The 16,990-nt window shown below is 40.9% G+C and overlaps 1 protein-coding gene across 3 annotated transcripts in view; it reads left to right on the top strand.

Moving 5' to 3' along the window:
• Positions 1 to 16,990, top strand: part of MCTP2 (multiple C2 and transmembrane domain containing 2) — a 116,763-nt gene that overhangs the window by 23,858 nt on the left and 75,915 nt on the right. Inside the window, exons 1-5 of one of the 3 annotated variants that reach the window (XM_074549202.1) lie at positions 9,612 to 9,793; positions 9,924 to 10,066; positions 10,883 to 10,959; positions 12,094 to 12,205; positions 14,099 to 14,134. In XM_074549202.1, coding sequence (XP_074405303.1) covers positions 9,775 to 9,793; positions 9,924 to 10,066; positions 10,883 to 10,959; positions 12,094 to 12,205; positions 14,099 to 14,134 — 387 coding nt within the window. In that variant the 5' untranslated portion in view covers positions 9,612 to 9,774. Of the gene's footprint in view, positions 1 to 9,611; positions 9,794 to 9,923; positions 10,067 to 10,882; positions 10,960 to 12,093; positions 12,206 to 14,098; positions 14,135 to 16,990 lie in introns of those variants that run through there. The other 2 variants (XM_074549201.1, XM_074549204.1) reach the window with 2 other exon arrangements.

Here is a 16,990-nt window from a genome sequence, read left to right as displayed (position 1 = left end):
AGTCTCTGTTGCTTTGTGGCAAATGACCTCTCATTTAGTAAACTGAGTATGTGAGGGGATGCTTCCTTTAGTAAAACTGCTGCTTTTTATTGCACAGGCAGCAGGAGGGGAGGAAACAGAGCCCTAATGATTATTCATCAGTCACCACCATGCTGCAGTGGTGGCTCCTTAAAAAAAATAAAAAGCCCACAGTGGATGCCCATCATTGCAGGCCTCTGCTGTCACTCTGGTTATGTGACATCTTTGTGTGATGCTGGGGCTTGACCTGCAGCCACTGGGCTTTCTCAACGTGCCTTTGAAAGTGGGAGGTTGTCAGCTCTGCTCATCTCTTCAGTGTGAGAAAGCCCCAGAGATAACTTGTGGGCTGGGAGTGTGAGACTTCCCTCCTCTCCCCCCACCCTGCTGCTGGTTAGAGCTGCTGTGCTGAGCTGTATCAGTGTGCTCTGAATAATTTAAATTTAGCAAAATATTCACACAGACCGAACGGAGAGTTTATGCCCCAGCATCTTTAGCCTAAATGAGGTTTAAAATAAGTCTTGTCATTTTCCTAAATTTTAATTTTCATTTAGTATGCAATCAGTGATTTATCTGGAAAAAAAATCTCAAAGCAGTCGTCAAACCAATCAGTTTATATTTTTTGAGGGAGTTTCTTTATCTACATAAAGGAAATGGTATTTAAGATTGGTGTCCTGCCTTCTTCTCATGTTTGCACTTTCCCCCATAATTTTATTTTACAACAGTTTAAATAGCTCAGGCTTAGAGGCTGCAGTGTGGGTGGGTGATGCCCTCTCCTGGCAGCTGAGTAAAGTCTTTTGTGCTCGTGTTCAGTCTGTTTCTACCTCTGTTTTGTCCCAGTGTAAGTATTTATCTGTGTGTAAATGTAAAAATAAATCTAAGCTGTGTGACCGAGGAGAGATATTTCTGACATTGGATATTTCTGACATTTTAGCTATTGCTAAAAACCATCCTGGCATTACTCATGAAATTCACAGAATAATTTAAGAAGTAAATAATAATAATAATAAAGAAGTATTTATCTGTGTGTAAATGTAAAGATAAATCTAAGCTTTGTGACCAAGGAGAGATATCTCTGACATTGGATATTTCTGACATTTTAGCTATTGCTAAAAACCATCCTGGCACTACTCATCAAATTCACAAATTCCCTGAATTTACTCATTATATGCTTAAGTTATTAATTGGGAATAATTATGCTTGGCCAAGTAAAGGTGAGCAGGAGTTCCACTTAGAACTGCAGACTTCACTTTTTTCCAAATTTCCCAGTATTTTTTTCTGACTCTTTGCCTCACTATGTACTGCTCTTTCCAGGATATGTTCCCTTTGGTGTGATTTGAATTCCTCCTTTACTTTACCAGATTTTCATTACGTTTTTTTTCCTCTTCATAATATTAATCCTGTTAACATCTGCTCTTTCCTATTTTTTCCTTCACTTTTTACTTCTTGCACTGCTTTTTATCTGTCTCTTGTGTCTCTCCAGTCCCTGACTTTCTGCAGCTCCTCTTCTTGTACTGCTCTCTATTGAGAGGCTGCATCAGCCCAGGACACTGGTTCAGAGATGCATGTGCTTCCTTTAAATTGCACAACAATGTAGAAAAGAAAAATAAATCAGAATTTCAGTGCTTGCTTCTCCTCTTTTATCTATTTTCGAAGGATAAATGAAACAAAAAGCCTCTGTGCAGCAACACCCAACATATGTGCCCCAGCCAAGGAATCCAAGTGCTGCTAGAGCAGGATCTTAGTTCTGGTGGAAAGTAGAGAAGCTCCAAAACCCTCTTTTTTGGGTCAAAATCAGTGTCCTGTCTAGGGATGCAGGATGAGAGAGGTGTTACCTGTTGGTCCTCAGCTTGCCTGGAGTCTGATTTACTCGCTTACAGTCTCACCCAGTCACAGAGCAGAAACTGCCTAAGCAGATGGTAAATTTGGCATGTTACCTCTGTGCACCTTTCATGCCCATGTTAGGCAGTCCATGGTTCCTACATTTATATTTCTTGTAGGGTCTGAGCCAAACATTGAAGGTTATGTGTGTGTACATACACAGCACCAGAAGTTTGATTTTTTAATGTATTTTCTATGGCATTATTATTACTAGATGTGTTTCAGTGATGGCAAGGAGTTTGCATTTGTGTAGTTTCAATACTGCAAGTAGTAAGAAAGCAGAAATGTATTTTTTGATGAAAAATCTGTGGAGCACTGCAGCAGCTTGGCAAAACAGAGAGATGGTTATTCTGTATCTCATTTGGCATTAAAAAAATATCACTGGTGCTCTAAGTGTTGGCATCTTGTCTCACCCTTAGTGGTTTTAGGGCCTTGTTGACTGTTGTTTTGTCAAGTCCAACTTTGTGCTTTGAGCTGGGAGAGGCTGGAGGCCATTCCCACCTGCTGGTTCACCTTCACAGGGCAGAGTGGTTGAGTCAAGCTGAAGAAATCTCCAAGGTCCTGCTCCCCTTTGGCACTGGGATGCGCTGGCTGTGCATGTTGCGCCTGGTGGAGTCACCCTTCCAGAGCAGTGAACAAAGATATGCCACAGCTGCAAGGAAGGGTGCCTTCCTTCAGGTGTCAAACCCAGCTCTGCTGCTGTAAGAATAAACAGAAACTGAGCTTTGAGTGCCTGTGAGGGTGAGAAGCCCCTCCCATTTCCAAATCCTGTTCTTTTAAAGTTCATTTTTCATCTGTTAAACAGTGCAGTTACAAGAAACACAGTGCTTGGTGTCTTTTTTCTTTTTCTTTCCCCTTTAACCACATGTTCCAGCCTGAACTTTGTGTGCGTCTCTTTTCTACCTGGTTTTGTGTTTTGTAGATCTTTTTTATGGGACCTTTGTGCCCCGTCTCTGTTTCTTCCTTTCAGGTTTCATTGGTTTCCTGTTGCTGCACTTTGGTTTTCCTCTCATGATGGAGGCAGTGTGAAGGGAGCAAGGGGAGGAGATGCAACACCTCCATGGGTGCATCATGCTTTTCTTGTCTTCAGCACATCATCTTCTGCTCTCACATCTCACAGCCCCACTGCCACAGGGTCCTGGGGGGCTCCCTGTGAGCTGTGCCAGAGATCAGCCTCCCAAGGACAAAATAAAAGGAAAGAAACTTGTAGAATAACATACACTTTTAACTTCCAGCAGCAGTGAGCCTGCAGGAACCCACCACTCATAGCTCTGAGCTATCCAGGAGTTAGACCTTGGTGATCCCAGTGGGTTTTGCCAAACTCAGGATGTTTTATCATTCTGTGTTTCACTGCCTGGGTCTGTGCTGATACCAGAGTGCCAGAGGAAGGGATGTGTGTGTGCTCTGCTGGGTATTTGTCAGCTTAGAGCAAGTAATTGTTTGGAAAGCAAATGCTCAGAGCAATTAGGCTGAATTGCTCTCTGCAAACATGCTGATTAATTTAGACTTTCTCTGTTTTCAGGGTATCTGCAATTAGATCATTAGGCCTTCAGATTTATTAATTATTGCCATGTATTAGGCAACTTCTCACACTTCGTTTTGAAAGGCGTAATCATGGCTAATTAACAAATGCTGAGAGTTTGGATGGTGCTGAGCACTCGTTTGGATGTTTTTTCTGGGTGTTTTTTGGATTTTTCTTTTTGTATGTGAACGAGGGCTTGTGCTGCAAGTGTCTGTCTGTGCCAAGCCCAGTTTCTGGAAGTGCAAAGTGCCTGAAACTTTGGCCTTGGGCACAGTGATCCCTGTGAGCATCCTGCCTGCACTGGTGTGGGAAAGGAGTGCACTGAGATAGGAACCTCAGAAAAACAGGAGGAGTTCAAACAAGAGCAATTTCTATGTCTTTCCATTCTTGTAATGTTAATTTAGGAAATGTTGGAATGACAGCATAGGAAGAGAATATTTGGGCCCAGAGAACACCCTGTGACTCTTCTTGTGTCAGAATTATAGTTTAAAAAATAGATTTCTTAAACCGTTCTAGCTCCATCAGTTGTCAGAGCTGAGTCTTGGAGGGCACCTGCCTGCTAACCCTGCATCTTTCTGGGACCTTGAAGATTTTTATTTGGGTGAAGACTCAGAATACAAGAAACAAATGCTGAGTTTGGGTTGTTTAGCATGCAGAAGAGAAAGCTCCAGGGAGCTTTTGGAGCCTCTGCCAGTGCCTAAAGTAGTTTTCAGTTGGATTAATTCTTACCAAAGACAATTCTGTGCTTTATATCACATGTCCCTAATGTTTGTCACATGGTATTTTGGTAGGTTTTTCTCAGTTCCTTTTTTTTTTTTTTTTTTCTAGTGTTTCTGAAGTTTTTTGAATAGAAAGTGCTACGTCTGCATCTTTCATTCTATTAAGTTCAGGCAATTTTTCCTCTCCTTCACCTTCCCTTAAACAGTTTGCGCACTTTCTTCACACTTCTCTGCTCTGGTCTTTTTGGTTTATTGGATTTTTTTGTGTTGGATTTTTTTTAAGTTTGTGTGTATTTTTCTTTTTCTGGTTGGTTTTATTTTCCCTTGGGGAACCTATTGGGACTGCTTGTTTCCAAGCAATGTTTCATTTCCATCTGGCCACGTAAAACTAGCTGGGGACAAAACTTTCCAAAATCACCTGAATTTCCTGCCAGCAGAATACTTTTTTTTCTGATTTCCCCTTTAAGCCTTGATCTCGGCTGTTTCTCTGCAAGGATGTAGTGGTTTTCTACTTAAAAAGAAAAATGTGTGTTCTATTTTAGAATGTCTTTTACTCCTTGTCGTAAATAACTCCAGTAATTCTATTTCTAGGAAGATTTTCAGATATTTATTCTTTACATGCCTATAAAATAAATCCTTAATTTCCTTCTTCAGATTAAAATTTAGTTTTTTAACCAAAACCTAAGATGGTCTAGGTTATATTTCACACTGCTCTTTGATTTTTTCAAGATTTTAAGGCAATTTGGTGGTCATTTTTATTTATTTATTTATGGAATGAGACTTGTTTCATATGCTACATTTCCAGTAAGTTTGCTCCCATAAAACAGTGTGTGGCTTGAAATTATATTGGGTCTTCGGGGTTTGCTGGGTTATTTTTTCCCTTGTTCTGAAGCAGTGGATGTGATCCACCTCTCGGTAGCTGCTAGAGGGCAGCAGTATCCATTTAAAAACACCTTTAACAGTTTAGTTTCTTGGGCTACTAAACTCTCTCCTGCTGCTCTGTCCCAGCAACGTTTTGCTCACTGAAAATTTCTCAGTTTTAGGTGATGTCTGGTCTGCCTGTACTCGTTGCTTTTTAGTGCTAGTGGAAGAAAATAGAAATTATATTGGTATTATGCAAAGGAATTCCAAGGAGCATCACTGTCAAGATGAATGTTTTTTCTCTCATGGGGGAAGAGGCCTAGATGATGAATGATTTTTTTTTTTAAGAGGTCAGCTTTCATTTTAACCCTTTATTTGGTTTGCTTTAGGCTGAGAGGTAGATTATAATGTATTTTTATATATATTTTGTCCATATATTTTATGGTGTGAGCATCTACTTGTTTCACTGTACAATATACAAATTAACATCAGAGCATCTTGCTTTTCCCACTAGAGTAATATTTTTTGGGGGCAAAATTCTCAACTGGCTTTAACAATAATCCATTCCCCTGTTGATACTGCTACTGATGTGAATGAGACCTTGCTTTCAGAAGAGCCTGCATGCATGTGCTTAAAAGTTGTTGATTCAGTTGCCTTCACTAGGAAATGGATGCTAAGAAGCATTTCTTTTTAATTGGTCTGGCTTTTTTCAGTAAATTATCCATTTCTGTCACAGTTAAAAGAAGATTATAAACAAAAACCCCTTTTTTTAGACTGGTTCATCTCTAACATCACTAGGCTCTTTTCAAAAAAAGTTATGTTTTTCTGCCTAGATTGTAGATTGTCTCTTATAAATAGCTTTTAATAGACCCAGACGTCTTTCTGAGCTTGAATCCAGAAGGCTTCAAGCCCTGAATTCAAATGCAGTCAGTAATTTGCAGTCTGTGCTGTTCATCCCATCAGGAGAGGCTTGTCCACCTGGCTTATTTTTCATTCCCTGTCAACTATTTTGGTCACCTGGATGTAATCTGGGGTGTCTTAAAGGAAACCAGAACCAGACGCTGTGAGCAGAGAGGCTACGTCAGCATCTTGGGACTGACCTGGGGCAGGCCCTGTGGGCCATGGTGCCACGTCTATCCTGACTTTTCTCCACCAGCTTCACCCCAGTGACCACCACCAACCCTCAGGTCCTCTGTGTCCCCCCACCTAGGTGACAATCCAGCTGCTGGATGGCATGGAGCTGTTATTCTGCCATTTGTAGGACATGGCAGCCATGCTCTGGTGCCACGTGGAACCGACCAGGGATAGGCCCTGGGGACCTTGCTGCCACATCCATCCTGACATTTCTCTACCAGCCACCCAGTTCCACTCCAGTGACCACCACTGCCTCCCAGGTGCTCTGTGTCCCCCCACCTAGGTGACAATACAGCTGCTGGGTAGCACGGAGCTGCCATCCTGCTGTTTGTAGAACGTGGCAGCCGCGCTTGGGACCGACCTGGAGCAAGCCCTGCAGGCTGTAATGCCACGTCCACCCTGACATTTCTCCACCAGCTTTACCCCAGTGACCACCACCGCCTCCCAGGTCCTCTGTGTCCCCCCACCTAGGTGACAATCCAGCTGCTGAGTGGCACAGAGATGCCATCCTGCTGTTTGTAGGACATGGCTTCGTACTCCCATGCTGCTTGGCCCCCAGGGCCTGCCATTGGTTGGTCCCATGCTGCCACATCCATCCCTGACATTTCTTCACCAGCTTCACCCCAGTGGCCACCACCACCTCCCAGATGCTGTGTGTCCCCCCACCCAGGTGACAATCCAGCTGCTGTTGGATGCTGGCCGTTTGTAGGCCACAGCAGCCGCGCTGCCCCGTCCCTCGCCCGCCTAGTTGAGATGTCACCCCCGTGACAGCCCGACAGGCGAGCACCACAGGACTCCCCACCACAATTATTTTCCCTCACAATTAACACCGGTGCTAACTCGACACCTTTGCCTTGTTTGGCTTTTGTAAGCCGCCGTCCCCCTCTCTCTGGCCGTTAATTCTCTGCATTAATATTTTCCGCGGCGCGGGTGCCGCCGCTCACCCGTGAAGCCGCTGGAACATTATGGAGCTGTCAAGATAGCGAGGGATTACCCAGGCTGCCTTGCTGGAGTAAGTGACACCACTGAGGCCCCGCTTTGAGATGTTTATTTTGAGAGTAAGCTGACAAGCATGAAGGCCTGATCCCAGAGTGGCAATCTTATTTAATTAAAGGCCTCTTTTTATTATAGCTTCCCCCTCCCTCACTTTTTTTTTTTAATGTACGATATATATTTTTATGTAAACAAAATATATTTTCCTTTTACATATATTCATTTTACCTAAATTGCTTTTATATATGTATGTTTCTATATATATAAATACGTGTAAATATAAAGGAAGAGTTTATTGAAAATAAATACATGAGAATGATTGCTAAAGCCTGGCTTGCATGAGCAGTGCTGGGCAGCCCTTCTCTCCCCCCCGCCACCTTTTATTTTCCTTTGCTGTATAACAGCCTGGAAAGCTTTTCAGAGCAATAATGCAATTGGGAGGCTTACTTAGCTATAGTCTTCTTGCTTCCCATCCTCAGAGAAAGGGCTTGGAGTTTTCTGCTTGTTGGTATTGAACTTGCTGGCTGTTTGCTTTTATTCTGTATCTCCTATTTTTCTCTCTCTTTTCAGGTTTTGTCCTTTTTCCTGGGTTTTCTGTGCCAAAAGCAGATGAGTTATGGCCATAAACCACCTGCCTCCATCGTCTCTTCATGCTTTCATTTCATCACTTGCTTTCCTTGTCTTGGCCAGTTGCTATTTCATGCACAGAATAGGTTGTGGACATTATTACTATTTTTACTTATGCAGATTTGTCCAGCTTACCCTGTAAATAAAAGTCAGGGGATTTTTTGCCCTTTTTTTTTTTTTTTTTGCCTTTTAAAATCTTTTTGAAGTGACACCAAAGAACTCAGTGCTGTTATTTCTTAATTCTGCATCTTCTGAGGACTGCTGCCCCCCCACACTGTGGGGCTGTGATCTATCTGTGTGTTCCCACTCCTGGACATTGTGCTGGTTTTAAGCTGCATGCTTTGTATAAGAGTATAATCATAGTTCTGAGAAATTTTTAGGGAAAGGTCTAGTCCTAACCCACTGGGAACAATAAGAAGCTGCCCTCTGACTTTCCTGGCTTTCCATCAGGCCCTTATTATTAGTCTCTCTTAAAGGAGAAGAAAAAGAAAATTCTATTTAAGAAGTCTGCAGCTTTTTTTTTAACCAAAAAAAAAAAAAAAGAGATTTTTTTTTTTTTTCAACAATTATTATTCAGAAAAAGGATCAGCTGCAAACAGTATTTGAAAGCCAACTGATATTTTCCTTCTGGGAGTGAAACACACTTTATGCACGGAATGGACCAGGTTGTACAACCCTTCCCTTTTGAAATTAAGGCAGAATAAAAACTTTCTATAATTCTTAGAAATATGTCTGTCTCCCAGGAGCGCAGTTCTTTACAGCACTGCGTAATTCCAAATAGATGCTTACACATAATTGTTTTTTCTTGTGTTTAAGTCTGTCTTCACATAACACTGATGAGAGCTTTGGATATTTAAATATGGATTTTTCACATCCTCACAGGTGCACCAAATCATTGGCAAGACTGAGTATTACTCTTAGGCTGGGTTATCCTCACTGCCATGTGTTTGTCAGGCCAGTGGGAACCAGGGAGGACAGGTTCAGATTATTTCTGACTCTGAAGTCTGCTGTAGAAATCAGTCTTTTCCTCCAGCAGCTCTCGCTGCAGGCTGGGGCCAGCCAGGACCACCACCTTAGCTGTTACCCTTCTAATGAAATTGAACCACTAGGAGGGAAGTTTAATTCCAAATATCACCTGCAATACAGAAAATACTGGATATGACAGATGAATGACACCTAGGCTCAGTTAATTGTAGATGCTGCTATATCTCAGTTTGATTTTCCCCCTTTATTTGCAGCCTGTGAATTCTTTTTTTTTTTGCAAAGTCTGTATGAATAACTAAATCAACCATCCTCTAGTTAAATCCTCCCTGTGCCTTGTTCCCCCTCTTACCCAGTGTCCTGCACGGTGGTTGGTGTTGGTGCAGATGCCACCAGTTTAATAACAATAATAAAAAGTTGATTCCCTCTTCTGTTTTCCTTTGACAGATGCAAGTCTGTCTATTGCTGCCGAGTGGCACGAGCCTCACGCTCTGTCCATGGACATCTGCTCCATAAAAACAGGGGACATTATTGCCCTGGCAAATTGTGCCACTTGGATTAAAAAACGTGTTACCTGGACAATGCTTGTTTTTGCAGAGTCTGTTCTCTGTGTGCTTTTTATCATGAGCTGATGAATAATGTTGCTATTTTTTTTCCACTGAAACCTCAAATTGGGTTTTAAGTAAATTGGCAAAGTGACACCAGTGATGAAATCCTGACGGGTATTTTAGCTATTGTTACTGGTTTCCTTGGAGCTCCTATCCCAGTTACGATGCTTTGGAGTTTGGGTCCTTTGAATATATTCCTAGTCACAGGATCACATTTTCTCTCTTCCACTGTGTCATTAGTTGGCCTGTAAATAGTGCTTCAGTGCTGCTTCTGTTTGCTCTTTTACCAAATTAAAATTTTAACAGAGTTGTTAAACAACAATTAGTATTCTTAAGAATAAAACAACAGAGATCAAGCAAACAAAGAAGATTTTTTTTTTTGTTGCCTGCTTTCAGGCAACTTTCTGATTCTGTCTGTAGGTTTCCTGTATGAATGAGCAATTTTTATATAGGTAATTAAGGATATACATGTATCTGTAATTACAATTAACTGCTTAAAAATTATTTTATGAAAATATAATTTAAGGTTGTGGAGTTGCATACGATGCTGATGCTAATCTATTTTTTAATTAATTATCACAGGTACAAGTGACCCGTACGTGAAGTTTAAACTGAATGGCAAAACTCTTTACAAAAGTAAGGTAGTCTACAAGAACCTCAACCCAGTTTGGGATGAAACTGTTGTGCTGCCCATACAGACCCTCGATCAAAACCTCTGGATCAAGGTAAGTTTTGGTCTCAGATTTTTGAAAGACTGCCCAATATTTTTTTAAGCAATTATTTTCAACTTTAGAAACATATTGATTTTTATTCCCTGTAGCAGCATGGCATAAAACACAATCCAGTTTAAGAGCTTCAGCAATTTCAAATTAAAATGCACATATGTCTTTCCCAGATTTTACTTGCATGTTTTGCTTTCTGTCTGCAAAAACCCAAGTTTGAAATAAAACTCCTTGACTGGATCTGTTTAAAGCCGTGGAGCTGAATTCTGCTCTCCCTCTCTTCCCCTCTCTCTCTCCCCCCGTGCTTGTGCAAACTCAGGGAAACCAAGGGCAGTTTCAGAAGCACGTTTTAGGAGTGCAATTTGGCTGGGTTGCACAGAATTATTACCTGGGATGCAGCCGTGACAAGTAGCAAAGCCTTTTCTGGTTATGACTAACGTTACAGTTACCAGAACCACAAGCTACCAGTTGTGAGCACTAATTGCTAAAACATCTGTAAGCACAAGTACCTGATTTTTTGTGCAGCGTTTCATTATGCTGTCGTGTGAAGTATAAAGGAGCAGGCACAATCCATAGCAGCACACATGTCTCTGTTTACATAATATTAAGAAGATACTTTCAAAATGCTGGTTAAATATTTAGCTAAAAATACAAATTAAAGCGGGGAGATGGAAAGTGATCCCTGAATTATATCTAAGCTTTGATCTTTCAAATACAGAATTGAACTGAAAGGGCTTAAAATATCTGTTCTTTCATCGCCTGGGATAAAACTGGCTTATGATGTGAAAATTGGAAATATTTGTCTTATTTTGCCACCAGGTGTACGATCGTGATTTAACCTCTTCAGACTTCATGGGTTCGGCATCTGTGGCGCTCACTGAACTTGAACTCAATAGGTAACAGTTCATTTAATGAAAGGTTATTAATACAGCTTAATTGAGAAACAGAGGGAAGTAGTAGAATGCTTTTTTTCTGGCTTGAAATTTTTCTATTTGTAAAAACTTATTTTTGATAGAAGAGCGGGGATTTCAAGAGAAGTCACTTGAGATAAATCTTCTGCACATGTTTTTATCCGGTGTTGTGCAGCGGATTCAAATCCAATCTGGACAGAGCCCATTTCTGGGACTAAGAATTTCTGTGTTGCAGCATTGTTTAGGGAGAGCCACGCCAGGACAATTTGTGGATGTGGAAGAAGGAAGAGGGGGAGAAGATTTGGGACCTGTCCTCAGCCTCACGGCGTGCCTTTCTCTGGGGCTGAGAGGGTTTTTCCCAGCTGCCAGCGCCCCTTTTCCAGCCTCCCCCTCATCCATCCCTGCCTGCAGCAGCTGCATCTGGCCCTGATTTAGTGCCGAGGCAAGCCCTGTGCCTTTTGTCTGCTGCTGCTGCTGCTTGGGCTCAGTGTGGAGCTGGAAGCCAGGAATTCAAGTTTTAGTTGTTTCTTTTATACTCCCTTGCTGTGCGATGATTTTTTTTGGGGAGGAATCAGTTCTCCCTGTGCGGGGAGTGTTGTAGCTCCCGTGGCAGTTGTATCTGAATTTCTAGAAATGTTAATTTGTCCATGAGATAGTGTCACCAGGTAAAGACCAGCATTCCTGTTTTCAGCAAAGGAACAGAGTCATGGAGGGGGATTAAAAGCAGGCAGAATAAATATCTCTGGAGTCAAATACAAACCATTAATATTAGAAGATTCACTTGGATGAGTTTCCCTGTCACTCTTCTGTGTAGTGGAGGTAGTAGTAACTTAATTCAGTGTGTACCTGCATATGGAGAGTTATGAGTTGTGAGCAGCGTTGTAGAAGCACTGTGCTGCATTATTAAAAGAGGGGTGTATTTTGTCAGAACCAAGAAAGAACTCTCCAGATTTCCCATTTTAACATTTAAACTCAATATTGGGAATTTCAGACAAGAAGCTGAAATTTGCACAGCTCAGCCTGACCTTTAATAATCAACTCAAGTTAACTGGAGTCAATAAATGCACAACTTCTTTGTTTTCCTTTTTTTTTTTTTTTTTTTTTTTTGTTGCCTTGTAGAACTACTGAACAGGTTTTAAAACTGGAAGATCCCAACAGTTTAGAAGATGACATGGGAGTGATTGTATTAAACTTGAGTCTAGCAGTCAAGCAAGGAGACTTCAAGAGAAATGTAAGTGGCTTAGGAAATCAAATTTATAGCTGGAATTTGTAGGGGGTAGAAAAGAAGAGCTGGCATAATCTGATTTACTGGGAAATGCCACCTTTATTTTCATCCTCTGATAGTCAATATTGAAATCGAGATAGAGCATAACTTAAAAAAAAAAAAAGCCTTGTATTTAGCTCGGTTAAAGTTGTATAGACATTTGTAGCTGGATGCTTCTGTCTTGTCACTGTGATGTGCACTGTGGCAATGCTCTCTGTGTGCTCTGGGTATGTGCCCAGCACTGCAATAGGCAGGCTGAAGAAAAGCTGTTATATTTCCTTTTTTTTGTTTTTTTTAACAACAATGAAAAAGCTTCTCCACATAAAATTTAAAAATTGAGCTTGAACGTTAAGACTTAAACTGCCCCAGTCGTGTGGAGGAGCACCAGGCTGAGAGGAGATGGTTGCTTGTAAAACTCTGATGCTCCCACTGACAGTTTCTTCACTGAGTTAATTGAACTTGGCTCCTGATGCAGAAATGTGGTGATTAGTGATGTTAGAAACCCAGAGAAGCTGGGCAGAGACTGGGAACACCATAACTGAAGCTGATAGTTTTTTTTTAAATTTCAGGTCCTGCGCGTGGCTTTTTTGCTTCTAATTGTAAAGTTTTCTCCTAGTGTTTTATACAGTGTGTACAGCACACAAATATTGGTGAATTAATCCTGCTACTGGCCAGCAAAGGGTGGAGAATACCCAAGATCAGACAGTTACTTGGACTGTCTTAAAAACCAGACCTAGTTTTAAATATGTGTAATGCATATTAAGAGAAAATATTTCTACAAGTTTCCTGTAAAATTGAATATGAAACTTGCTGTTTACAGCACTTTAGTGAATTATAGGTATGGAATTCCAGTCTGAATGGGATTATTTATAGAAACATAAATGTTTCAAGGGGCTGGAAAGCAAACTGAGAAGAAGCTAATGTGGAATATCTGCTGTTCGTTATTTATTTTTCAAACAGATGCCTTTTTGAGAATTGTAAAGCCTTAATTAATAACAAAGTAATCATAGAGTTAATTTTACCTCACTATGTGATTATTTGAAAGCTTAATGACAATATTTAAAATAATGGTGTATTTATATGTCTATAATATGAGATGGGTTTTATTTGGAATGTGAACTCCCCTCTCACTTGTACAATCAGCATTGTTGGCATGTGTTACTGAATTGCAGGAAGGGGTGAAGCAAAAATGTAAAGTTACTTTAGCAAAAAAGTCAGAACCTCAGGAATTTTAGGATTTTTATTAAGGCCTGAGCTAAAGTGGACCTAGCTAGTGAAACAAAGCTTATTGGTTTAAATAGCAGCTTTTGGTACTCTTGGGTGCTTAGTTAACATTCAGAGTGTAGATGATAGAAGAGCTGGTGCACACTGTAATTTTTTTAAAAGACAATGTTTTAAGCCCTCATATTTCAAATGCAGATTGCTCAGCCATTTCCAAAGGAGTCAGAACAGTGAAATAGCTCTGTCCACATTAGCACTTAACAGCAAGATGATTTTTTCCCCCCTTTTTAAATTAGCTTACTGTAGAACCAGATGGCACCAAAAGTATAAGCCATGTTTCTTACTAATGGCTCTGGGTCCCTCCACTTTTTATTCTCAATTACTTTTTTTTTTATTGCCTCTTTTTTTTTTGGTGCAATGCAGGTATTTTGAGTTTTGTTGATTGTTATGTTCCATGAAGCAGGAAAGGTAGATGGAGATGTAGTTGTAGATTTAGCCCTCTATTCTGTAATAGGCTTTTCTAACTCATTTGACAAGCTTCTGTTTGAATAATTTTACTAAACACTTTCCCCATTTTATTCCTTACCTGTTTCCTTTCCCTGGACTCTCTTTGGTACAATAATGGGGACTCATGAACAGAGATGGTCAAGTCGAAAGAAAAGAACTTCATCCAAGGTAATAATTTTTTTTTTTTTTTTTACTTAAAGAAAATGAAGGTCCCCTCCCAAAATCTGCACCCTCCTCTGAAACAGTCTAAACAAAGGAAAACTCAGAAGTGTACAGGCAACCTGTCACAATGTGATGGCTGTGGTAACCTTTGCTTTTTTGATTTTTCTATTCATCGTGATGGGAAATTCATGTTGTTTGCTAATTGTAGGTGCCATGGTAGTATCTAGTGGCAAGTGAACGTAAGACCCCATTCACAAAGAGCTGTTGAAAGAGAGAAAAACTTCCTGTACAAAAGAAAGGGGTGTAAATTCAGCCAAAATGAGAGGAGTTGCGGAGGGTTTGAGTTGTTTCAGAATGCGCCGACAGTGGTTGGTGCAGGAGTTGAACGAGGCTCTCCTGGATCCCCGTCTGTCTTTGGGGCTGCCTCTCACCATGGGTGGAATTTTGTGAGGCAGTATTTCTTCCAGTCGCCCCTGTGGGTTTTGAAATTCCTTTTGTTCTTGGGATGGAGGCTGAGCAGGGAGTTTTCATTACCTCCATTGTAACAGGATTTCCAAGATTTGTGCGTTGCCACATGTCTGTGTAGCTTGCTTCCCTTGGTCTCCTGTAGGATCCCTGCAGGCTTCCATTACTTTTATATTCCTGTATCATTTTTGCATTAGATTTTAACTTGTTCAGGAAGGAGACTGTGGCTTTTTATGTGTTCTGTAAAGCTTTAATTTGCTATTGAGTAAATAACAATGATACAGACACTGCAAGCCCCAGTACCCAGCTTGAGAGCTGTACAGTCTCAGTCTCTGAAAAGCAGAATTTGGCTCTTAAGATGAGTGTGCTCTCATGATATTTTCCCTCTGTAACTATTGGTTTGTGCCTAAATAAATTGAATCATTAACCTCCTCTTGTTTTATTCATTACAACTGTGGTGTGCTGTGTAGAGGAGCCAACCATCTCAGGTATTGTGCCAGCAAGAATGTTTTTGTCAATAGAAGAAGTGCAAAGTACAGCTTTTGGAGCTCTGATTGCAGGGATTTTGCAGTGCTTGGAGCAGAGAGCTGCCAGGAATGCCTGAATGCCACATGATAGACAGTGATGGAATAACTGAAGAGCTTATCACTTCAGTTTTTAACTAAAACTCTGGAAATTACTGTGCCCTGGCTCGGTCAGTGTTGCTTGATCCCCATCTTTTTCACACAGCTGTCTCTGGATGCTGGTTGGCTTTGGGACCTGGGAAATGGACTGGGGTTTTTAAACTCAGATTCTTTTTCTTCAGAATAGCCAAAATTCTGTGTCGGTTGCTATTGCTGGAAGTTTTGGGGTGCCTTTTTTTCCCATTTGTTTAGGGTTTTTTTTGTTTGGTTTTCCTTTTTGCTTTTAAGCAATATCTCATTGCATTTTGTATAATATTTTTACATACATGTTTTTGGATCTTTAGCTGTCAGCCTTTCAGATCTCAAGACTCTGTCTCGTGCCTTACCACCTTTCAAAATGAAATTAAGAGATGCTGAAGTGTGGTGCTGATTTAGGAGACATGATAGTATTGTTTAAAAGGAAGAAAGCTTCAACCCTGTGCTCTGTTCTGTTCCAGTCACTAGAGGGTAGGAGAGCTTCAGCTCTTCCTAGGGAAGACACAGTTCATGCTCCAGTGTGATCTCTAAAGAAAACCTCTGTGACCATCCAAAGGCAGTAAAAAATATTTCCCAGCATGCGCTGGAAAAAATCTGACAAAGCAGTATTTCCTGGTTTATTGATTCTGCTACTGCACTAAAACACTAGTACTGTACATCAATAACCATCTTTAGTTAGGAAACTCTGCTCTGTGGAAGCAGTACTAGCAGTTTGTGGCAGAACATAAAGGCTGGGAAGAAAAATTGTGTGCATGGGGAATATAGGTGTCTAGGGAAGGCACAAGAGGTTATGGAAGAATAGCCAGAGAGTATGATGGGGTAGAAAACAATGCTGCTGGACGAGATAAAGATACAGGAATAAGGAGTGCAGGGGAAATGGAGAGAGCTCTGTAATGGATACACAAGCTTGTCTGGTTTTTGGGTCCTGAGCTGACTCTGGTTGGGTGTTGCAGGAGGAAAACACAGTATACTTTCCATTTGAGCAACATTTAAATTTCCTCTCTCCAGGTTTAGGCAAATAAAAGTTTTCTATTTGAAATAGTTTTCCTGGGATTTTTTTTTTAATGTGCTGAACTGCAGCTGACCCCTATTGTAATATTTAGCTTTTCCTCTTCTATAAATACAGGGAAAATGACTTATTTTAAGGATGGACAAAATGAATATAACTTTCACAGCTGTTTTTTAATCTGTATTGCCTACATGAAAGAAATCTGATTATCCTCTAATTTGACCATTTTATGTTGTCTTAATGCAGATTTGGCACATCAGTGTCCTAAATGAGTCTTTTCACATTAATCACAGGATTCTTGCTGACTTCCCAAATTTACCCCAAATGTTGATGGCATTGGTACCTGTTGCAGCTCCATGTCAGACTGGCAGCAGGGCTCACGTGGGCTGTTGTGGGTACTGTGCTCTCTTCATGTATGTTCTCTGAGCTCCCTTGCTTTTTGGAGATAAAGCTGCATTTCAGAGAGCAGCAAAAACAATGTCAGCACAAGATCCCCAGTCCAGCTCCAGTAGCCTCATGGTCATTACAGGGAGTATACAGGAAGGATTCCAGCAACTCAGTATGGTCTTTTAAATCATTTTGGAGCAAGAGCTGTTGAACTGCATGATTTAGATGTCTCTTGATTATTACACAGTATATATTTTTCTCTGCTGCTGGAAGGGAATCATTGCATATTTGGGCAGATTCTCCAGACATGGGCAGCACATTCAGATCCCTCATTTTTCATGG

The sequence above is a fragment of the Zonotrichia albicollis genome, chromosome 11, assembly GCF_047830755.1.
Source record: "Zonotrichia albicollis isolate bZonAlb1 chromosome 11, bZonAlb1.hap1, whole genome shotgun sequence".
Taxonomy (NCBI): domain Eukaryota; kingdom Metazoa; phylum Chordata; class Aves; order Passeriformes; family Passerellidae; genus Zonotrichia; species Zonotrichia albicollis.
The sequence above is the reverse complement of the archived record's forward strand: the minus strand, read 5'-3'. Positions and strand labels throughout refer to the sequence as shown.